This window comes from Odontesthes bonariensis, chromosome 18 (assembly GCF_027942865.1).
Source record: "Odontesthes bonariensis isolate fOdoBon6 chromosome 18, fOdoBon6.hap1, whole genome shotgun sequence".
Lineage (NCBI taxonomy): Eukaryota > Metazoa > Chordata > Actinopteri > Atheriniformes > Atherinopsidae > Odontesthes > Odontesthes bonariensis.
Window position 1 is genome coordinate 25,615,584 of NC_134523.1, and position 24,277 is coordinate 25,639,860.

At 43.3% G+C, this 24,277-nt stretch overlaps 1 protein-coding gene across 2 annotated transcripts in view; it reads left to right on the forward strand.

The window, feature by feature from the left end:
- The window catches only part of erf (Ets2 repressor factor), a 44,489-nt gene that overhangs the window by 13,949 nt on the left and 6,263 nt on the right, over positions 1-24,277 (forward strand). Inside the window, exon 2 of one of the 2 annotated variants that reach the window (XM_075449552.1) lies at positions 11,524-11,758. In XM_075449552.1, the coding sequence (XP_075305667.1) occupies positions 11,524-11,758 (235 nt within the window). The remainder of the gene's footprint in view (positions 1-11,523; positions 11,759-24,277) is intronic. The other variant, XM_075449553.1, reaches the window with a different exon arrangement.

Genomic DNA, 24,277 nt, shown 5'->3' on the forward strand with positions numbered 1-24,277 from the left:
AACGCGACGGCCCCATTTGTGAACCCAACGTGTGGAATCGTTGTAATCAACTGTGGAGCCTCTTTGTCGGTGTGGAAAGATGCTGAAAGGACGACGGGTCTTTTTTTTATTTTGCAGAGAAAGAGCTGAGGCGGCAGAACGAAGAGATGAAAATTGATTGGCAGGGACTACGAAAATGAGTCACCCTCATCCAGCTCTCTGGATTTGGAGCTACACAACTATTCTGGGCTGCGGTTCCACTTGTATGTGTGCGGTTATGTGCATGTATGCATGCACACTTGTGTTCACATGGCTAATTCCAATAGCTGAAGTCACTAAATTAGCGCTGGCCTCGCAGTGTGTTCGTTGGAGAAAAATGAAAGTCGTCTGGCAAACTGAACCACAACACACGAGCCAGATTTTAGATTAAAACGCACACATTTATCTTCTCTCTCCGTCTCCTGCTCTGAAGTCAACCCAGTCGCACCACTTTACAGATGACTCCAGTTTCGTTGTGGCCTCTCTCGGTGCTTTACTGTTTGTTAGCAGTCAGGATGGTAATTTGGTGAGAGCACACCTTGTACACATCTTCCTGTAAATACATCTCTGAGACACAGTGAGACTGATTTAATCTCTTTGTTCAAGGTTACTCCCCCCCCCCCCCCCCCCCTCCCCTCCTCCTCTCTCAACATCTTACTTGATCGTACTTTTCTAGACTTCCACCCAAGCTCTCTGGTTGGAGGGTGGTTGTCTTGTTCATTCTGCCAGCTGACTGCCCAGTTTGATGTTGTTAATCAGCAAAGAAACTGCCCGACTGCTAAGCTGTCTGGTTTGTCGGGCTTAACACTGGTTGACTTCACTCTGCAGGGCATCAGCCTGACTTGTTTCCCTGCAGACAAACAGTGTATCAAAAATATGCAAAGTTGTCCAAGTGCGTACGAGCACAACCATAAACACGATCTTGGTATTTTTCCACGGAGACAGAATTCGACTTGCACAGCTCCATCTAAATGCCACAATGACTGTGGGATATGCGCCTGAGATCTTCAGCTCGTTAGAGCTCGCCGTTCTACAGGGTTGTCATTTTCTGGAAGGAAAGCATGCTCAGACGAGTTTGGGAGCACGTGTACGTGCATGTATGTGTTCCTCCTCTGGGAAAATGGGCCTGAAACTGATAAGCCTCTAACCTTGGCTCAGGCACTGCAGATTAAGAGATAGAGTCTTGAGCTGTGAGATCATCCCTGGTGTGATTGTTTAGGATTTTGGTTCTTTAACACTTCAGTCATGATACTTTCCTGTGAAAGCTGAAGATTTTTATGTCCTCCCGTTGACGCCAACTTAAATACGAGTTTCAATACGATCAAAACGGGCTCGAATCAAATGAGCTGAAACACCGCGAATGGTCAGTTGAATGCAGCAGGACTGGATCATAACTGGTTATGGAATCCGTTCCCACCCACAGATGTAAACCACTCCAGGGCCGGCTTAATCACAGCCTTGGCTGCCTTCAAGGTGTTTCAGACTACCCCAGGCTGCGACAGGTTTCTGTCTGGCTGGGCGCAGGCGTCCGCAGATTAAAGTGGCTTTGCTGTCTCACTTGGAGCAGACATGGTTAAAACCAGGAAAAACTGACATTACATTTTCCCCTGCAATTACACGAATATGCTGCAGTGTTAAAAAGATAAAGGCATAATCTTAAATGGTTCATTTGGACTTGGAATGATGGGGGTGATTTTAAAGGTGAGGGCACTCGCATTAAGATGAACATCCTACCAAATAAAGAGACTTTTAAGTTGAACTTTGATGCATCGGTTTGTTTCGGTTCACTAAACACGACACCAGAAGGTGAGGTATCTTCCTCCTAGGAGTTGGGCTGCTTCCTCTTCCAGTGCATCTGTGCATAACAACTAAAGAAGAAGGAGGCCAAACTCCTTCCCTTGCTTAGTTCTTGTCAGTCTTAAGTGGACAGCTTTAGTACCTGTGTTCACCCCCTCTGATGATGTCAGTCAGCTGAGTAACAAACGGGACGTCTGCAGGTGACCTGCTGTTTCTGGGGAAAAATGGTGAAACTCAGTGACCCGAGCTGCCATTCATCAGATATGAACACTTTCAGTCACGTTTGCTTTGTAATTATTTACAAACATCTCTGAACGCTCAGATATGTAACAGACGCTAGACGAGCGAAAGAAAACCAGAAGAAAGATAAAAGGATTTATGATCCCTCAGAGTTCAGTGCCAGCACACCTCTGCTGATAAACTCACACGGAAGCTTTTAACTCCTTGGATCCAGGCCGCTGTCTGTCGGCTGTATGCTTGGTCGGACATGTGACCGACCGTTGGAAAGCTCAGATTGTTGTGATCTCATTTAAATAAATCAAATTTTAAATAAATAAATAAATCGTGACCTCGGGGGAGCGTTCACCAGCAACTCCTGACACCGTCTCACATCTAAAGACAACGTCGCCGAGCCTTAAGTCATAGTACATCGACACCACAACATCTTTCTGAGATTATTTCCCATCATGCATCTGGTGGAAACAGCAATGAAGTTGACTGAGCATCTTTTAACCACAGATGAAGCATCATGCTGTTGCCATAAAGCAGTTCGCTGCTCCAAATTTTGTGCACTCCGATTGAACCTCTTGATCGCCATGGTTACTCTCGGGCCACAGCTCATCCCGCTTCCTGTTTGGAAGTGACAACGGTGCACGATTTGGTTGGAAACGCAGAAATGAGTCCCTGAACGCATAAAACTAAGACAAAAGATAAGACAGCCTGGGTTGAGTTTCATGACCAGCAGATCTCTGAGATTCTTCCCGACTTCATTCTGACATAGAAAACTGTCGAAGACTTTGAAATCACGCAGTGCAGCGCCAGCTGTTAACTTTTAGTTCAAAAAACCCTTCATCGGTAGGTTCCACCGGCAGTGGCTGATCTTTCACTAAAATAATCTCTTTTATCATTCCTCACATGTAAACCTTCTAGATGGTCGGTGCCCTGACCGATCACACAGGAATGCTTCTTCAGTCTGGCCTGAGTGTGTTCACATCTGTATTTGAAGCTACCCTGTTCTGGTCAGATCTATCTCCGTGAAGCCTAAACGGACGTAATTCTCATGTAAATTAGTTCTGGAGTCTGCAGTCACATCACATCGGTGCTGAAACGATTGCAACCTTCAGCTCTGGTTTATACGCTTTAAAGCTTTTCTTTAACACTGTTGAAAACATTCAGACTCCTTCTATTCACTCCGTCTTAACTCCATTCTGCAGTTTTGAAAACAGCTGTCTGTGCTCTAAAACGGCTCGTCCCAAACGGTGAAGTTTTGTTTGGTTTAGACGGTCCACAGAGGCATCATTCACATTAGAAAGTTGGATCTCTGAGCTTTGAAAGTGACCACAAGGTATCCTGTGGGCTGATCTGATCCATGAGCCACGCTCTGCCTCTTCTTCGGTGCCTTCTCAAAGCTCAGCCACGCTACCGCTCCTGCAAAAAGCTAAATTTCTCGAACAAATCTGTCTCCGGCGCTCTTCTTGCACATTAGGCTTTAAAACTTGACAATCTTGAGGTGTTATTAAAAAGAAAAGAATATTAGTCTCTTTCTTTTTATGACGGAGTTTACAGTGTCTCTCCGACCTCATTTTCTTTATTGTCACGGTTAACGCCTCCTGCTTTGCCTCGCCATCGCACTTCTTCTTCTGTCTTTTGTTTCTTTGTTGGGAAATGAAAGCGTAAACACACATTTTAGGCTTATACCCACATCCCAGCCTAAGATTATATTCCATTTTTCTTCTTAGGAAGCTCTCTCTCTGTTTGTCTCTCTGGTTTTATCTCCCTCTTCTCCACAACATTTAACCAAGCTACACCCTAATTTCCTCCCAAGTCTCTCTTACACTTTTCAACCAAAGTGGTTCCTGTGCTTCTTCAGGGCTTGATGCTAGAACCAGTTTTAAGTTGGTTCCAGCTAAGAAACGTCACTTTAAACAGATGTTTTGGGCCCTCCTGCCACTGTATTCTGAATTTCTGTAGCACAAAAACAACAACGAGTTACAGAATTTGTCTCATTTTAAACAACAGTTGGTGTTTCCAAACTGTGTCCAGGATGTGTAAATGCCAGCGGGTGATTTAAAAGACCTGACAATGTTAATAAAAGTGGCTGCAAACAGCGATTGTGACTGTCACTCTTTGTGGAGGATTGATGATGTTCACAGATGCCATCAAACATTAAACAGCAGGAAAATGAGAGGAACACTCGGCTCGTGTTCTTTCGCAGCTGTTTGGCTTCAGATTCCAGTTTAAACTCTCTTTTATTGTTGAATTAAACAGACGAGACACTACACTGGACCTGGAGTTTTAAACACGTGGATTACAGCATTTTACTTGGTGCGGTTGGTCTCTGTAACCCCCACCCTCGCTTCCCAGAGTCCCAAATGTGAGCCGCTCTTTGCTCTGGCCCAGCTCGCAGTTAGTGGGAGCACAGCGCTGGTTTTTCGGGGCAGGAGCCAGGACTTTGGCAGTAAAAACAGAAGGAACTTGTTTAAAGTTAGGTTTGCCTCTGGCTCTGAACCAGTACTGGAACCACTTTGGTGGAAACCCCCCTCCTGTCAGCCTGTTCATCCATCTGTCTCCTCATAAGCCTTATGTAATGGAGGAATCATGTGAGAGCTGAGGTGAGGGTTCACGCTGTGCACCTGTGGACACTTGTCCTCTTTTCTCTTTGATCTCTGCTGGCTTGTGTTTCTTTTCCTTTTTTTTTTTTTTCACCCTTCCACAGTTCTTCCTTCTCACCCTTATTTCTACATTTCCACTCGAGTTCTTCCTCATCCCGTTTCTATCCCCGGCTCCTCCCTCTTTAAGCCACTGGCTCCTCAGATCTGAGCTCCATCCTTTCAGGGTAATTATGAGATCAGCTCAGTGAGGTGCAGATTGGTTTTAAACGGTAGTTTTGAGACTTGGGCGTCCTCATTAAAGCAGCCTTTTCTGATTCTAGTGTACAGAGAGATACTTAACTTTGCAAGCCAGTTGTTGCGCTCTGTGTGTTATTTATTAGTCGGTCAACAGAAGTTTAGTTGATTTTGAAATTGAGCTTCTATCTTCCCTAACGTTTGCAGTCAGATGTTGTTTATTTGTGTGACTTTGTAGCCGTGCCAGTGCTGTTCACGCCCAGTAGAGATTCCCCGTTTCCTGCTCTGTACCCGTTTATTTCCTGCCTTTCTGTGTTGTCCTGATTCCATCACTGATAAAACCCCATCCACATTTCAGTAGTCAGCCAGCCCCCCATGTGTTACCTCTGTGGCCCTGAATCATTACCCTGCAGACAGACACACACCGACCTTTTCCAGTGGCTAAACTTAGATCCCGTAAAGAATAGGAGGAAGGGAGGGAAAAATAAACGGGAGATAGATGGATAGATGGAATGGCATGTTAAAGAAACCTTTTGGGGGGAGAAAGAGGCGATGGGGGGGGGCTGTGTTTGGTCTCAGTGGCTGTGGGGCCTTTGCACAATACCTCAATGATGGCTATCGGTTATTACGAGCACTATTCCAGCCATTGTGACGTCAGAGTCCCCAAGTAAAGCAGAGCTGCGTGTTAAACCTGCTGCACGCTTTGTGTTTCTCTTGGAAAGGAGAGCGCAGGTGGCTAATGGTAAATTAGGTTTTCTGCCGTGCGCTCGACTAAATATAGAATCCAATGAGACCCGAAACGGTTTGTTTCACCTCTGCTTGACTGTTAGAAATTCTTCCTGTCTGGAGGAGAATTCGCCAGAAGGCACAAAGGCTTTTGTCTCGGAGCTTGTTGAGTGTTTGCTTATTTGCAGCTCTGTTGATGGATCTTTTGTTTCGGACTCGTGGTGTTTCATGTTGAACTTTTCCCTGGACATACTCGCTCTCTGTCAAAGTGAAGCCATCTCAGACGTGTCTGATGGCGCACCACCACCGACACAAGCTAGAGGCCGGCTCTCAAACATCTCTGGTCCCAATAAACTTAAAAATCATCACCTTAGTTCGTCAAATACCTAATCAATACATTTTTTTCCACACAAATCAGCATCAGCAGCTTGGTTCACTCCTTCTGATCCTGAATATAAATCCAAAATTGGGTTTCAAAACCGCAACATCAAGGTGGAAACATCCGCTTCTTACATACAGGTATACTTTATAACTTATACATCAAGCCATTTGTACACAGTTTGTGTGAATAAGAAATAAAATGAATGTTTTTTAACATGCAAGCCTCAAATTGATGACTAACTTAATAAACTTAACCTGCGTTTACGTTTCCTGCTGATTTTTAATCACGCTTAACACTTTCAGGGGAAAATTTAATGAATTAATGAATAAATATCTTCACATAACAAATAGTTTATCGCTGTTGTGTTAAAGTTTGATATGTTTGAGGTTTGTCTTATTCACACCAAATCATTGTCAAAGACGTCACAGAGCATCTCAAAGAGAAACTTTAAGAAATCGATTAAAATAGTTTGAACGGTCCGTCTTCCAGTCATCGTTTTGCTCTGTGACTTGGTCACAGAGCAAAACATTAGAGCGACATTATTTGTGTGAAAATGTTAGGTTCCGGTTCAGTAAGAACAAACTTTAGTACAATAGTCCTTTAATATTTATTCAGCAGGATTTCTTCCTCCCTGACGCTGATGGATTGACATCCCTGAAATGTTTGAATGCTGTGCAGGAAAAAACGGTTCATCTCCATAAGTGTGACAGGAAAACTAAACTGTAAACATGATGAGTATCTCTCTGTAATGATAGTTTAACGCACCTTCAGCTGGACCCTTCGGTTTTACAGATGTATGAATCAGGAGAACCGAAGGAACCCTGAACCCGAGTAAACGGGCCTCTGCCGTGCAGAACCGTCGGCTCAAACCGATCCGTGTGCTTTCGGACCAAAGCGAGCGATTACTTACGGTGTTGCAGTGTGACAACGAAGCTCGTGTTGCATCCACCTGGCTCGGCGCCCAAACTCCAAACTCTTTTGGCAAGTTTCTGTAATCGAATCATATTTAGTCTTGTTTTGTCGTGACTCCGCCACTTATTTATAGAGCTAAAAGCTTTTGTTGCTAGGAGACTGTGTGTCTGAGGAGAGGCCGAGTGAGGGAGGAACGACATGAAAGGGAAAAGAAAGAAATGGCAGCGGTGGTGTTGAGGGGGAGAAAGGCGGAATCTGTGAAAGCTGAACGACAAACGAACAAGCTATGAGTCAGCAGGGACATCTGCAACACACGTGCACACACACATGCACACAGTGGGCACGGTTGCTATTCCAGTGTTCTCTGTGTGCTCGGTGCACCCACGCATGAACCCACTTACCTCTCCCAACTAACCTGTGTTGTGTGTCGTTGCACTTTGTGCGTATCAGAGATAGCGACTCGCCTGCTTTGATGATGAACACATTCACTACACTTTTTTTTTGTTCTGTGCATGTTGCGTGTTTTGGAAGTGCGATGTGCGTGTAATCATCAGCGTACCCCAATAAATTTAACAGCGTGTTGTTGTGTCCGTGTCACAGCGCCTAACCGGCCCCCAGAGACAGAAGCCTTATTGTCGGTGGTATGAATCATATGCTCGTACCCAGTTAGTGATCTGCTATCCAAGGGCTGTTAGCAGCCATCACAGCCAGCTCGTCTGTCTTCTGGTTTGTTCTTGGAGCACAACAGGAGATCAGAGAGCAGCATGTGGTTTGTTAGTCACCCGTAAACGGCTCTGTTTTTCAGGATTTAAGATTTCAATTTAGCTTGGTGTGACAGCTGTAGGGCTGTGGCTGTCGAATCTTTTTGTAATCGAGTAATCTACCCATTTTTCCAGCGATTAATCGGATAAAAAAAATAATAATTTTGCGCTATTAAACGTTAAATCCGCTAACATCAATGTTAACGTTGGATTTAACTGCAGCATTTGACACAGTAGATCATGACATTCTGATCTCTCGCCTGGAGCATTGGGTGGGCATCAGGGGCCCGGCGCTGGCATGGCTCAGGTCTTACCTGTCTCATCGGACGTTCTGTGTCAGCCTTGGTGTCTCTGTGTCCTCTACTGCTCCTCTCTCTTACGGGGTCCCTCAGGGTTCAGTGCTCGACCCTCTTTTGTTTTCATTATATCTTCTCCCGCTGGGTTCCATTCTCAGGAAACATGGTATTTCATTCCACTGTTACGCTGATGACACTCAGATTTATGTCCCCCTTAAAAAAGCTGACTCCTTCTCCCTTAAGCCACTGGTAAATTGTTTAGATGAAGTCAAGGCTTGGATGGCTCTAAACTTTTTAAATTTTAATGAAAAGAAGACCGAAGTGATGGTCTTTGGTGGCACCTCTGAGTCCCCCTCAATCGATCTCGGTTCCTTGGCGCAGTACGCCAAACCTGTTATTAGTGATCTGGGGGTAAAAGTGGACGCGTACCTCAAGTTCAACAGCCAGATTAAAGCTGTGGTTAAAACAAGCTTCTTCCAGTTGACACAGTTGGCAAAAATAAAACCCTTTCTTCCAAGACAGCACTTAGAAACAGTAATCCACGCCTTTGTAACCACTAGGCTTGATTACTGCAATGCACTTTTTATGGGGGTTAGTGGGTCCTCCATCGCACGCCTTCAACTGGTACAAAACGCAGCTGCACGACTTTTAACTGGCACTAGGAAATTTGAGCACATTACGCCGATTTTAGCATCTCTCCATTGGCTTCCCGTCCATTTTAGAATTAATTTTAAAATTATTTTATTTGCTTTTAAAGCCATGAATGGCCTTGCACCTGTGTACCTCTCTGAGCTTCTGCAGCCCTACGCACCCATTCGATCCCTCAGGTCAGCTGATCAGCTGCTCCTGAGGGTTCCTAAAACAAGGCGGAAGCTCAGGGGGGACCGAGCATTTTCTGTTGCTGCCCCTAGGCTCTGGAATGAGCTGCCGCTGCACATTAGGCAGGCCCCTTCCTTGTCCTGTTTTAAAAGTCATCTTAAAACACACCTCTTTTCTTTGGCTTTTACCACCGTCTAGGTTGTTTATTTTATGTGCACAGTTTTGTTTTATGATGTTTTTATTGTGTTTATTTTAATGTACAGCACTTTGGTAACCTTTGTGTTTATTTAAAATGTGCTTTATAAATAAATTGATTGATTGATGTAGTAAAAAAAACAACCAAGTAATGACAGGTATTCCAACAAATGAAAATCAACTTCGGTATAGATTTCTGAGTTTATGGGGTGCACTTGAATGCACCATAAATCGCTCACACGCTTTACCGTACGACGCGATGTAAACGGGCACTCGATTTTCAAGTGTAGCTAGCGCGACCGTGCCTCTCCGAAGCGCAGATGGCGTGACCGCAGTAAGTTTCACATCTTTCTGACACACTTTGAAGAAATTCTAGACAGGAGAGGTCATGTTGTCGAGATGCACTGTAGAGGTTTTGCCTGTTCGGTTCTGTACACACGTCCCGTACCACATTAGAAAGTGGTTGCTAGTAATTTACGTCACGTGATCGGCATTTTGATCGCCGATCAGGCTATTTTTGGGCATTATCGGCCGATCATGATCGGCAGCCGATCGAACGGAGCATCACTACCTCTTGACCCGGCAGTAATAGTAGTCGTGTAGTCAGAGTCTGAGTTAAATCGACCAAATGAGTGACAGGATCACTACGATTCATTAGGATCAGGAAATGGAAGTTAATGCAAACTCTGCTGCCGAAGCTTCGGTTTTTTCATCGACTCATTGCTCTTAAAGAAGCTCAAAGCCATTAAAAGGCAGCGGGTCGGTTCAGTGTTTGTCCTTAAATTCTTTGGTGAGCACAAACTCACGTCAAACACTTTATTTTCTCACTAATAAATGCATCCATAAACCTGGTTCCAGGGTTGAGTTGCACTTGACTTTTTGTTGTGATGTGGCAACACTAAGTTTTTTTTTTTTTTTTTTTTTTTTTTTTTTTTTTTCTCTCTCTTTGAGCGGTTTTCTCACAGCTCAAGAATAGTCATTTGTTGTGGTACTTTTACTTTTAGTCAGAAATGTGTTGCTGTTACAGCAGCTGCTGATAAAACCGATACCTTCCCTGCCGCTTCCCTGCCTGCGTCTGTTGCCATTCGCGGACACAAAAGCCGTGCTTTCCACGTTTGATAGTGGACTTTGATATTAACCACGCCACACTTGGTTGGTTTTTCCATGACTCACTTTAATTCCATTTATATCGGCTTATAAAACGCGATCTGTCTCTGGATAAGAGAAAACACGTGTCGGTTTCAAAGCAAGTTGTAAACACGTGCGTTGTTGTGGTCAGAATCTGTATCACACACACCCCCACCCCTCCCTCCTCCACCTTTGGTTGGGGATGTACCGACCCACGCTGGAGTTTATCATCCAATCACAAAAAGACTTCAAACCAGACTTCATTTTTCAGGTGTTAGAATAAACATTTACTTTATTCTGTTATTGGTTTATTTATTTTTTTGTTGGCCCTTTCTTTAAATGCATCCAGTTTATGTACCAGGTGTGTCTCCATCTTTAGGATCTCTAAAAGCTCCTTTTTTTTTTTTTTTTTTTTCCTCCACCTGTTTTTATTTTGTCTCCTCTGTTTTTCATCTGCTGTTGTTGCCCCATTTTTTTGTGGTTGTTATTCAGCGTTTTATGAATCTTCCCCAAAGCGCCTTCCTATCAAATGTCGACAAGGCAATAAAGGATAAAAAGGATCAACGTGCTTTCATTAGGGCACGCTTTCGGATGATGAACGCATCGTGCTTTCGTGCTGTGTTGTCGCGTCCCCGCGTCGTTAACCGATCTCGGATCAATCGGATCCCCGAGCGTTAACGGTTCGCCGTCACCGCTGTGCAGACGCGACCTGTTTCAGAGTGTGGGAAACCAGTTGTAACCTTCGTATTTAAGCGAGCGTGTTTCTTTACAGCACTTACATAAAAACACACACACACACACACACACACACACACACACAAATTTCAGCATTGTTATATTGTGCCCATATGTTTCCCACCCTCAGCTTTCTCAGCCTGATTGCCAAGACACATCTGGTCCTAATAAGGTGTGTGTGTGTGTGTGTGTGTGTGTGTGTGTGTGTGTGTGTGTGTGTGTGTCACTGTTCCTTTGCTATTCAGTCTTGCAGCCTGGTCTTCTGCTGTGAAGTGGTGTTGAGTTTTTTACTGCCACCCACTGCTTTACAACACGAAGCCTATACTTTTAACGTTTGCATAATAGCGTGCGCACCATTTAAGAGTGTGTGTTCTGATTGTGGTTGAAAAACCGTATCTTGTATTTTGTCTGCACATATTCCAAGGCCTGATAATCTGTTAAAACAGTGCTGATTTTCCAGCTTTGATGCTGATAGCGGGGATGTTTCTGTGCGAGTGCCGTCTGTGGGAACACATTGAACCAAAATGGTTCGGAACAAAGGGTGAAACACGCTGAGATCCTAAACGTATATACGTTTGCCATCTAAACAGCACAAAATGACCATACATGCACTTAAAAGTTAAAGACAACAACACTTTTACACCATTTAAACGATCACCCACCTGAACCACCCCTCTTCTTAACCATAGGGTTTGCCTTCCCAGAATGGGCCTACAAGCCGGAGTCGAGCCCCGGCTCCAGACAGATCCAGCTTTGGCATTTCATCCTGGAGCTGCTGAGGAAGGAGGAGTACCACGATGTCATCGCCTGGCAGGGAGACTACGGCGAGTTCGTCATCAAGGACCCGGACGAGGTGGCGCGCTTGTGGGGGGCCAGGAAGTGCAAACCGCAGATGAACTACGACAAGCTGAGCCGGGCACTAAGGTGAGCCTGGGGAGGGGTCGAGGGTCTGTTCACCACTGACGTCTGCACTTCATCCACATTTTACATCTTTGAGTAAATAAGACCGTGGTTCATTAAGCCAGGCTCCAAACTGAACTCTTAGGCCGCCTCATCTCATGTCGTCTCTTTGCTTTCTGCAATAAAAGAACAAAACACTTCAAATAGGTTAAAAACTTGGACACATTTGGTTTAATAAGGACTTTCTGTTCACTCTGAAATCAAAGCCAAGCCTTGTTGTACCTGACCTTAAAGGAGAATTCTGGCATTTTTACAAACATATCCCATCTGTTGGAGACCCAGGAAAGTTGGCCAAAGGGAAAAACGTGAGAAATTTTCATGCCCGCTGCGCAAAGTTGTGTGATTGCGCTGATTTCCATGAAAGCGGGCTCTATCGGGCAAGCTTTTAACCTTTCCTGAGGCTCTTAACGTGTATCAAAATACTTTTTACCGAATTGGCCGTGGTGTCAGTAGCAATACAATTCAACCCAGGGGCTAACCATACCATTAGCTAGCACAGACATTATACATTTTGAGATTTAAAAAACAGCGCTCTTACCTTTCTCAGCTTCCGTGTTCCACAGGCGTGCGCACAAATTAATCGATCGCCGAAGTCATACACTTCTCTCCCTTCGTATCACTGCGTGCTGTGTATACCATGCTGACCGGAGTGCAGACCGAGCAACAAACACCGTAACAGGCGCGGCTGTCAGATGTCGGCAGCAGGCAGTGATACGAAGGGAGAGAAAATAGTCCCAAGCGATTGTGAGGTTTGACTTTTTCCTGGAGAACGATTTTGTGATGCAAATGTATTACTCTTTTGAACACATATTGTTTTGAGAAGCAAAAACGCTTTATTTTTTAAACCCCAGCCAACTAGCTGGACTACTTTTGTCAACGCCAAAACTCGGCTGGAACTCGGCTCACAGGACGCAGCAGGGGGTAAGAAAATGTTCATAAATAGCCGCTTTCGGACAGAGTAGTTATAAGAACGCAGTTATCAGAACTGTCCTGCTCGAATTTCGTTCGGATAACTGTCCTTCCCCAGCGGAACTGTTTCAGTCTGCATTCGCACATGAGTCGGGACTGATGCGCCGTGCGCAGCCGTCTGCGTCAGTGACGTGTTACATTAGCCGTTTAGCGCCACATTCAACAACAAAACAAAACAAAACCGGTAAAAGTAAGGAGAGAAGAAAAAACACCACAAAGAAGCTAATATGGAGAGCGGGGAGGCCACCGTGTTCATGGTCTGCATGATGGTGATATTAATCATGGACGATCACATCAGGCGTCTAATATCGAGGCTGGAAGAGCTCACAGAGAGTCAGTAGACGAAGGATCGATCGCAGGCGATACTTCTTCGTTTCATGAAGGAAGAAAGGAGAGCAGAGCGCCGCAGACAAAGGAGACAACGTGTAAGTTTAACTTATTAAACACCCGCCGGTTCTGTCTGTGTGGTATGATGAAACATTTCAGCCGTGATAGCATGACAAGGGGCGTAGCTACCGACCACCACACACCTCCGTTAGATTCGTTCTATAAGAACTATGAAAAGACCCGACCTCGGAGAACGAGCTAAATGGTTATAGGAACTGAGGGAGAAAGCCCCGAGTTCCTGTATGTCCGAACACGGGAAAAAACGGCCCCGCGGATTAAAAGGTTATTAGAACTGCCAAAGATTCCTACAGTCCGAAAGCGGCTATTGATGTTGCTAATATGGGATGTCATACAGCTTCATGTCAAAAGAGGGGAACTATCCCTTTAACCTTGGTCACGAACCACAGCGCCTGCATGGATCACAGCACTTAATATCAGGGTAGCCGCGGGGTCTTAAAAGTCTTAAAAAAGTCTTAAAAAAAATTCCCCCGATTCTAGGCCTTAAAAAGGTCTTAAATGTGTGTCATGGGTCTAAAATGTCATACATAGGTCTTAAATTTCTCTGGCAGTGTTTCCCACACATAGACTAATTCGTGGCGGTGCGCCACAGATTAAACACCGGCCGCCACATATGGCGTTTCGTTATAATTATTTTTTTTAATGCTATTTAAAAAATACTCGTATTCGTTCAGCTGCATTTCCTGTCCCTGCTCACCCTCCGTCTCTCTGTCCCTCGCGTCTCTCTCGCATAGCCTACTCACACACACAGCCCCTCCCCTCCGTGCTTCCCTGGAAGCTTGCTAGCTTCAGCGTCGCGTTAGATTAGCTCAACCGAAAGAAGACGGGTGTCGAAATTCACGAAAGGTTGGTATCGCGTGCAACTTTATAAAATCACACATTAAAAAGTCCTATAAAAATATTTTATATTTTGAATACAACAGGCATGCAAACTTGCCACCTTTCGGCGAAATTCGCCGTTTTGAAATCAAAATGGGTCATTCTTCTGAATCGCGTAGATCCGAGGAGAAAAAAAAATGGGGGGGGGGGGGGGGTGTGAGCATGTCAACTAGCGAGTGGAACTGTGAACCTCAAAACTACACTAGACCTATGTGACAACAAATGACTGACAAGAGTGGCGTGTGAGAGAACCACTATCACCAATCAGAAGTGAGGAGGGCGAACCCCTATTCACACCCCCCCCCCCCCCCCGGACCACCCCCCTGCTACAATTTGACTGATGTCCTGAAATAGTCTTCATAACGAATTGTGTCGTTAGATCAATTAATGTGCTTTTAATAGTGTCTTTGATACAAGTGTCAGCTAAATGTCTTGATAACAGACTTGAAATAGTCAACAATTCCTCGATATTTCACCGCCTCACAGAACGCTGTTTGTGTTAGTGCTACTCGAGGTAACTGTAGAGTGGCTAACTAGCGCCTTCCACACAAGTTCAGGGCTTTGCTAATACTTTTAGCCAACGTCAATGGAGACCTTAATTGTCGCCGGACTTGGCTTTTTAACGAGGTATGCCCCTTCATAATACCCTCCGATAATCACGGAAAGGGAACATTTTGCCCATTTGAGGAGGTCGTTTCATTCGTCGTGAGTTTATCAATGCAGAGTCCGGAGAGCTCTGCCACAGGTCGTATTTGAGAGTGCGACCCCCATCCCCTCGCTGTTCGCCCACACCCCCGTTGATACCCCCGTTGATGATGACAGCCTACAGGTGCACTCGTGTTCATCCAGTATGATGCACCATCAATCGAAGTTAAAAGGGGGCACAATGTAGGATTACGTAGTGCTCGTGGCATGCATGTCTCAAAACTTACACTGTCATGAAAAAATGCCGTTTAACTAAGCTTGCCGCGAGAATGTTTTTCTGTTAGAGTGCCAGCTGTCGATACAAATTTGTCTCTGGCGGTACGTCAAGTGAATTGCTGATATAAGTTTTTCCCGTGGAGCTCGTTTGGCTCGGCATGCCAAACGTTCACTTTCGTGGTTTAATGACAGCGGACCGTGAAAGTGGTCGGGAGAGTCATCGTTCAGGCTATTACTAAGCATAGGCTGTCTTGGGGCAGTAATTAATTAAACGTTTAATCCTACATACTTGTAGTATCCCTTTAAGGACCATGGGACTAAATTTTTCGTTAAATTTAATGTAATTAAATGTATGATACTACAGTTAAATGCTTTTGAAGACCTGTGATGTTATATATCAAACACATAATAGTACAGTAAATGCAATTGATAGGCCTACTGTACCTATAAATTCATCTTTTATGCTGCACAGCTGTTCTCTACTTAATGCAAATGGGACATACTGTATATTTTATAATATATATTTTGTATAATTTACAACTTAATGCGTCTCATGTTTCCGCTTTTCCGCGCGTGCCGTGTGTCCGTGTACCCTTCTCACCTTTTTCACCCCTGACCAGTTTGCATGCCTGATACAATGTTGTCCCGTCCCGTCCCGACCCATAGCAAACAAGCGATTACGCCTTCTTTATAAAGTTAACTAGTCGCAAAAAAAAAAAATGTTGTTGAGTTGTCGAGGTCAAAACACTAGCAGCTGTGAGTCAAAGTAGTTTTTTTAAACTCTTGCACTGAATGTTTGCTGCTTCAATCCAGATGAGTATTGAAAAATATTTTATATGTCACATTACAGATCTCTGACAGTGGGGGGTGGTATTTTGGAAAAAAAATTCTGAAATGGGTTCTATGTGGTCTATTTAGTCTGTGTTATAACCCCCTTAATTTTCATTTAAGTAGAAATGGGTCTGGGTTCTTATGGGTTAATACAATAAAGTTCTGTGTGACCAATTATTAACGAAGGAATTATTTTGAATAATTTTTATTTTTTACCCCCCTGTGTTTTCAATTACTTGACCTATCCACAATATGTACAGTGACTACTCTGCATGACCTGTGAAATAACATATTTTAAACTGATTTGTGTACGTGGTGTTTTGTGTCCTAGAGGGGATCGAACCCCCCAGGGTCGCGACCCCAGTCTTAATTTTCATTTTTTGTGGTCTTAAAAAGGTCTTAAAAAGGTCTTAAATTTCATGTGGTCAAACCTGGGGATACCCTGAATATATGAACACCAGCAACAAACACTGGCTTCTCCCTGATCCTCTCCTCAGTTACCAGCTATTATCTGCGATTAGTAAAGCTAATGTGCGGCAGTATTAATGTTAAGTATCTACACCACAACACTCAGAAAGTGACGTCACGTGGGCCTTATTATCGAGGAGCTAGAATCGTGTTTGTTTAGACAGATATAAACTCCTTAAAGCTTTCAGGATTAATAAAGAAAGCCGAGCTGCACGCTGTGACCATTTAGTTATATTTCAGAAGATGGTGAGACCTTCCTGTTTCTTCTTCTTCTTCTTCTTCTTCTTCTTCTTCTCCTGGCACGAAACGCTTGTGCAGTTCCTGATGTAAAGCTATCGTACGGCTCCCTGTGCGGCCCAACGTTTGTGGGGAAAACACGGTTTGCCAACTCGACCGCAAACTTTAAACACGAGACGCTCGTAAAAACAACAGCGTGACGCAGATGGTCCGGGGACAGATGCACTGAGCTGCAGCACGGCCGCCTGCAGCATTTGGAAATAAGGAATGTTCTGAAGTGACAATGTAATTTAGTGCATCCTACGGCGGTGTGATGGGAAATCTGCCAGTCGCTCGCTTTATGGGTCACCTTCAGGCCAAGTTGTTCTCAGAAACAGAAGTTTAAGTGAATCTGTCGTACAGAAAGGACACAACATGTGAGGAGTTAACTTCATTCAACATGTAATCCGATATATTCATCTTTTTAATCTTAACTGCACAGCTGATAAATGTTTCACTTTGAATTTCTGATGTTTTATTAGAGGCCGGGATCATATTTAGATTTAACTTTTCTTTCATCCTGCAAAGTTTTTACACTCAAAATAAAAAAAATTATGATAAAGTTGATTTAAACCCTGAACAAATCGGGTTCTTAGTGATACGACAACAGGATCAAACTGAATCAGAAGCACTAAAGTAGTCATGAAAGTGTTCAGTGTGCTTATTTTAGAAGTCATGCTGTGTTTAATGTTCACCTTTTCATCGTTCCTGATCTTTAATTATTCATTTTCCAGAAGTTTGAGCTTATTTTTCAGGGTTTTAAGGAAGTTTGAGCTTATTTTTCAGGAATTTCAAGAAGTTTGAGCTTATTTTTCAGGGTTTGCTAGAAGTTTGAGCTTATTTTTCAGGGTTTTAAGGAGCTTTGAGCTTATTTTTCAGGATTTGATGGAAGTTTGAGCTTATTTTTCAGGATTTGAAGGAAGTTTGAGTTCATTTTTAAGGATTTGAAGGAAGTTTGAGCTTATTTTTCAGGGTTTTCAAGACGTTTGAGCTTATTTTTCAGGATTTGAAGGAAGTTTGAGCTTATTTTTCAACATTTATTTGTATCTGAGGGTAAATGAAGTGTTTGGAATAATCCTGTTGTTGCATAAGAGAAATGAACTGGTTCAGAAACGTACGCCTTCTCCCACAGCAGAGCACATGTGGGATGCTGAGGAGTTTTATTTAGCTCCCAGCCTGTTCTCGTAGTCGTGTACTCATACACACGCATGTAGTTATCGGTGTTGGCGGGGTTATAGTCTGCCGTGGCGATGACTACTTACGCAGCCTTGTCATAGCCGCCTTGTTCTGGGTCCACCCTCCTCCAGCCCATCTGTCTCGTCTGTTCCATGAACCACTTTTTCTCCAACTTAACCTGAAAAAATGGCATCTTTCAAAACATAAACATTTGTTGAATGCATTTATTTTGCAGCAAAATGTTTCTAGTAAACATTTAATAAAATGAGTTTCAGCCAAAATAACATGACAAAAAGTTATAGGTCAGGGTTCTCAAAGTCTACCAAAGAATAACTATCCACTGTAAGGTCTTGAGCCCAGTTTTCAGGCTGCAGATGAATGAGCCTGATCAGAGGTGAATTTAGATTTAATCAGTATGTTTTGTGGTGCTCGTGGTCACATCCGAGACTTGGACCGAATATCACATGTGGGAGATGAGAGTTGTGGAGCAATAAAAGGTACAACACCCGTAGTGAGGTTGCGACGGCCTGATGCCCCACGGCAGAACGAGCTTACCTCCACGCCCGCCTGCTTTCAACCAGTGAGATTCCTGAGATTTGGCTCTACAGGAACTGTTTTTAAGGAGCAGTCGCTGTCGGCCCGCTGGGAAAGAAGCAGATGATTTTGTCCTCTGAAGCTGCAGTGAAAGTGTCCTCCTCGGTCAGCAGGGAGTAGTTCAACCTCGCTCAGCTGAGGGGAATAGAAGTCCGGATTGGAGACGGCAGGCAGAGCAGCACAAACATACCTCTGGTGCTGTAAGGCCACTCAGCTGGAACTGAAATAATTGGACTGTTTGAGTTGTATCGCCTTAACTGACTTGTTCTTTGTTGTATTGGGAGACATTTTTTGTGGTTTCTAATGGAAACTGGTGTTGGGTTTGTGGTGTCTTCGGGAAGAATCTGAACAAGAAAAATTCTCTTACATGTCAGGAGAGATGCCCCAATACAACCTGTCGCTCTGCTCTAATAAAATCCTGCCTTCAGCTGTACTTACATGTACCGTGCTCTAACCCAGAGGAGGTTAGAAGCAGCAGGATGTCTGTATCGTTTTTTTGTTTAGTTTATAGCTCAATTCTCCTTCTGTGCACGTATAACGAGACATTAGAGTTAGAGCAAACCTCACTTATAGTTATCCCAGACTAGAAACTCATCAAACTTGTTGGTTAGAGCCAAAAATTCTCCAAATTGAACATTAAAGAAATGAAGGCCACAAATTCAGTTTGATACAGGAGCATTTGCTCCTTCTGAACGTCTTTTCTGTGTTCCTTAAACCTTTTATATGAACAATGAGTTGTTAATTAATTCTGACGTTGTTTGAAGAAAAGTTCCCTTCATCTCTGATTGATGCTTCTGTGTCTTTGATGTGAGTTTGCTGCACATGTGCGTGTTTATTCATCCATATACAGCCCATGTGTGCGTGTGTTCAGTGGATAAAGTTTGAGTAAATCCAGTTCAAGTCCTTTCTTGTTGTTTTGAACCAAGTTCAAATGGTCTTCAGAGCGCTTCGGCCTGGTATGCGAGGCTGACTACCCAGTATTTACTCACTACTGATTGAATATGTGTGTGTTCACTTCACATGCATGTGCCTGGTCGTTTCCCAGACTTGTTCAAAGGATCAGCCGCCTCTCCTGCCCGTGGACGTTATATCCCTCCAGCTTTTACTGCATTCACAGCTCAGACATTGTTTACACCCATACTCAAACCCTGCCCTGCACCTGAGTGTGTGCAGCGGATTTTTCCCTCTTTGTTTCGCTTGTTCTACGTTTCCAGTCGATACAGTTTTACCTCACAGGTCGGGGGGGGGCTTTGTTCACCAAAAATGGGGCAGTTTCACTAGATGTGACGTCTTCTATAAATTGAATAGTTCATTTATAGGTCAGTCTTTTTTTTTTTCTTCAGCTTGTTGATCGCTATCAGTTCCTTCAATTCAAACTGAATAATCCTCAAGAACTACAACTAACAATAAGATGATGCTAATATGTTTATGCTAATGCTTGTATTATGCTAATTTATTATTATTGATTTAGTCATTTATTATTATTATTATTAGTTAGTAGTAGTATTTTATTAGAATTGGTATTATTATTGTTAATATACAATAATTGTAAATATTCATTTAAAAAAATTGAGCTACTTGACTAATTTGAATTTCGATGAATAAAGTATTTTTCTAATCTATTCTATTCTATGTGTGGGCCAGCCACAGCAGCACAGCTACCTTCACACGTGCACACTTTACATCATGCAGTCAGCTCGGGTTAAAGGCCCTTTTCAGCCTCGTGGCGTCGCAGTTCGCTCCCAGCAGGCCGATGCCACGGATCAGCTGAAAAGGTTGCTGCTCCAACATCACCATCGCTTGTCAGCTGTACCAGAAACGCCAACATTTAGATGTTTTTCTGTCATCTGCTGCTGAACCAGGTTTCTTTGTGGGAGGGGCTGGTGGATACGGTGCTGTTGGCTCACCTGGAGCTCCCGTCCTGTGCTTTTCACCAACTTCTCCTCATCTCTTTGCTCCAGTTTGTTCGTTTGTTTCTTCTTCTGTTGGCTAAACACGGCGGTTGCTCATGTTCCACCCGGTGGAACAAAGTGGTATTACAGGACGGTCCCGTCTTAATTCGGCATTTTCCAACCGTTCCGACAGCTGGAGTTGCTCACGGGCGTCTCGGTGTCTCAGAGCAGAGGACACTGCTCAGTTTCTTAACATTTTGAAAGCTAACTTGGTGATTGTTTTTATCGCTAATTTTCTGCTGAGGGTGCATAACAGTTTTCTGTGGTGCGACAAACTCCAAACAGATGTATTTCTGTCCCGTTGGCTCGTACCTCGGATGAAGTGACGACGTGGTCTCTGATATTTCAGATTACTGCTTTAATTTCTCCGTTGTCACTTCGAATATTTTCTGCCTCGGCGGCTGAAGGAGCCTGTGTGTGTGTGCTACATCTGTCAGTTTGGGTGTGTGTGGCTCATTGAGTCATTCAGCTTGATTACTTTGACTTTCTAATATTCCACTTCTGTGAGAATCTTTTTCCTCACGTTAAGTGATAAAATGTTTGTCTCAGTGCATCGTTTCTGACGGCTCAAGGTAAACCACCTCCGTTGGGATGTGGCCACAAATAAACTATCGATCTCTCAAGCTTAATGGAAGCGTAAAGAAAGAAGGATGGATGGATGGATGAGTGGCGGTTACACAAGCTGAGTCACTCCCTGCTTACCTCTTATAATTTCACTTTGTGACTGAGCTGCTCTCAGGAGACTCTAATTATTAACCAGAGACTTGTTTTCAACTTGAAATAAATCCATAATTACCGGTGCTGATGTGCACCGAGCTCCTCGGCGCTCGATGTTACTGGAAATGATGCGTCGCATCATACATTTCTCACAATGAAATGGCCAGTCACGGCTGAATGAGACCAACCGATTTAGCTGTTTTTTATTAAGAAATATGAATGTGGCTGTTGGTGAGTCACAGGGAGCCATTTTGTTGTCTTTGAATGAGCTGTCAGCGGCTCCCTATTCACTCCTCGACGACATTGTGTACACTAATGATGACTAATGCACTCTTACTAATGGAGTTGCCTGGAAAAGACTCGATCTGAATGTTTCTTTCACCTCTTTAAGCCTCACGGTGTGATTTAGAATCGCTTTGTGTTTGTGAGCAACTTGTTTAATCTTGTGCTGTACACAGAGTAATGTAAAAACAGCATTTTTTTTTCTTGCTTTCAGCCACACAGAAGCTTTTATCTTTAGTAATATTACTGGGTTTTGTCTCGTGTTTGGTGCCAACGTGGGTTATCCGATTACTAGTGGACGGCTCTGGGTGTTAAGATGCCTCGTGACGCGTGTCCCGAGGGACCAGTTGTGGTCAAACATGCAGATAAACAGACAGCAGCAGGTCTAATTAATGATGTTTCTGTAAAATCACAGATGAATGCATTCAGAGTTATTAATAAACGTTTCTGTAATTTTAAGGAGCTTTGAGCTTATTTTTCATGATTTGAAGGAAGTTTCAGCTTATTTTTCAGGGTTTTCAAGACGCTTGAAATTATTTTTCAGGATTTGAAGGAAGTTTGATCTTATTTTTCAGGGTTTTACGGAGCTTTGATCTTATTTTTCAGGATTTGAAGGAAGTTTCAGCTTATTTTTCAGGGTTTTCAAGACGCTTGAACTTATTTTTCAGGATTTGAAGGAAGTTTCAGCTTATTTTTCAGGGTTTTAAGGAGCTTTGAGCTTATTTTTCAGGATTTGAAGGAAGTTTCAGCTTGTTTTTCAGGGTTTTCAAGAAAGTTTGAGCTTATTTAAAAAGCAGGATTAGATGAATGATTTGTGGCGTTCCTGAGCTCTGCAGATGAGACGCGCCACCTGCTGTGTGTACACAGCTTTTGTAAAGTGTGTAACAGGTTAAACCAACAACAAGCCAAACAAGAAGTGCATTTAATCCTGAGAAAATTATTCTGTTTAGACTTTTGGGTTCTTTTATTATTTATAACGGGTCTTTCTCAGATGTAGAATCAGATTTATCGTTCACACCGCTGGACCTGGGGAACGGAATTGTTTGAATGGTGCTAAACTTAACTAAATCCCCTGACAAACTCTCTTATACACCTCAGCGCCTGTGTCCACATCGTACTTTTTTTTCAGAGCGTTCCACCTTTTTTTTGCGTGGCTGCTCAGGGTTCCCGCAGGGTCTTAAAAAGTCTTAAAAGCATTGAATTTATGAATTTGGAAATAATACCTTAAAAAGACTTGAAAAAGTCTTGAATTTTGATATCTGGGTCTTAAAATTTGTGCAGTAACTTCTCCGTATCACATTCTCCTCAAACGTTTCATTTGTCAACAAGGCTACTATTATTTTGAAAAGCCTAAATAACCTAGCCTAAATGAAGAGTGGCGGAACCAATCATTGAGAACGCAACGCTGCCGCTACCGCTCCGGGTCCGATCACATTGCTACAGCACTGACACAGACCACAGCAACAAGCCAAGCAGAAGCGTGAAAAATCAAGGCAAATCAGAAAACAAGAAACTTTAACTTACACCGTTATGTTGTTTTTTAACATTTGTTTGCTTTTCCTTGCTTCCCATTTCTTGCTGGGATTATGGGGAAATGTAATGAAGCGTGGCGCGAGAAATAATCATTTTGTCACTGGTTAAAACCAGTGGACAATAATGTATACGAGGCTTTTTGCATAGTGTGCAAAAAGAGGATTCAGCTTGGTACCATGGGTACCTTGATACCATAATATCGAAGCGAAGGATCAAACTCCTTCCATCGCCGGGGTGTTTCAACCGGCCAACGCTAGCCAGTTAGCTATTAATGTATCTGAGCTAGCAGATAACGTTAACCAGCCAACTGCTAGTACAGCCCCTCCAGTTACGACCGTCACCCAACTAGAGTAGATCTGCGAACAGCTTTTGGGTCCACACCAACCATGAAAGCAGAGGTGTTGTGGACTCCTAACACAATCGCCAAACACCATTCATATAATGGAAACGAGGGTATTTCAGAGTTGTTTAAATGCATGTTCCCCGATTCCGACATCGCTGCCACAATTACTTGTGGTCCCGACAAAACGGCGTACATAGCCAAGTTTGGTTGAGCTGTGTATATTAAAGAGGAACTGGTGTCCAAGGTAAACAAATCACCGTTCGTTCTTATGTTCGATGAGAGCCTCAACGAAACGACAAATTTTTTTAGTTGATTTTCATTATTTATAGTTCTCTCTACTCCCCATATTCCCAGCATGGAATAAGTAGCTAGCTAACATAACCAATGTTAAAAAACAACTTAACTGTGTAAGTTAAACTTTTTTTGTGGTCTGCTGAAATTTTCTTTGATTTTTCACACCTCTGTTTGGCTTGTTGTCTGTGTCTGTGCTGTGGTGTTGTAGCGTTTACTACTACTATGCTGCAATGTTTCATCAATGCTTTACACAGTCCACACTTTCATTTGTTTGAGAAATAAATGAACAAATTAAAAGAAAAAAAGTTTTTATTTGCCGGTAGGTCTGTGAAATAGGTATTATTTTTTTTATAAATGGTCTTAAAAAGGTCTTAAAAAGACTTAAATTTGACTTGAAGAAACCTGTAGGAACCCTGTGTCACCATGACAACAAGAACATATGAAGGATAAGCTTGTTCTTGCTGTGTCTGCCTATAGGCTCTGACATGTCGGACAGAAACAACCGAACAAAGAAAAGGCCATTTGTGGGGAAACGGTTCAGATATTATCGACCTACAGTCTGGTTCACAGGTGACATCACAGAGCGAACTGTCCCCCCGAATGTTAACCCACTTAAAACTGTTCCTTAGTAAACATTAAAGTCTAAAGTTAAACTCCTCCTAACAGCAGCTCTTACACAAGACGGATTTAAATTTTACTTTACTTTAAACCAGCTCATTCAGTGAAAATGTGAAGGCACGTGTCCTTAAAAAAACAGCGTTTGGCCGTAAGTGTTAAAGCAGAAGAGCTTAAAATGATACAAAGAAGCGTGGGGCAGACTGAAGCTGCCACCGTTGGAGTGGA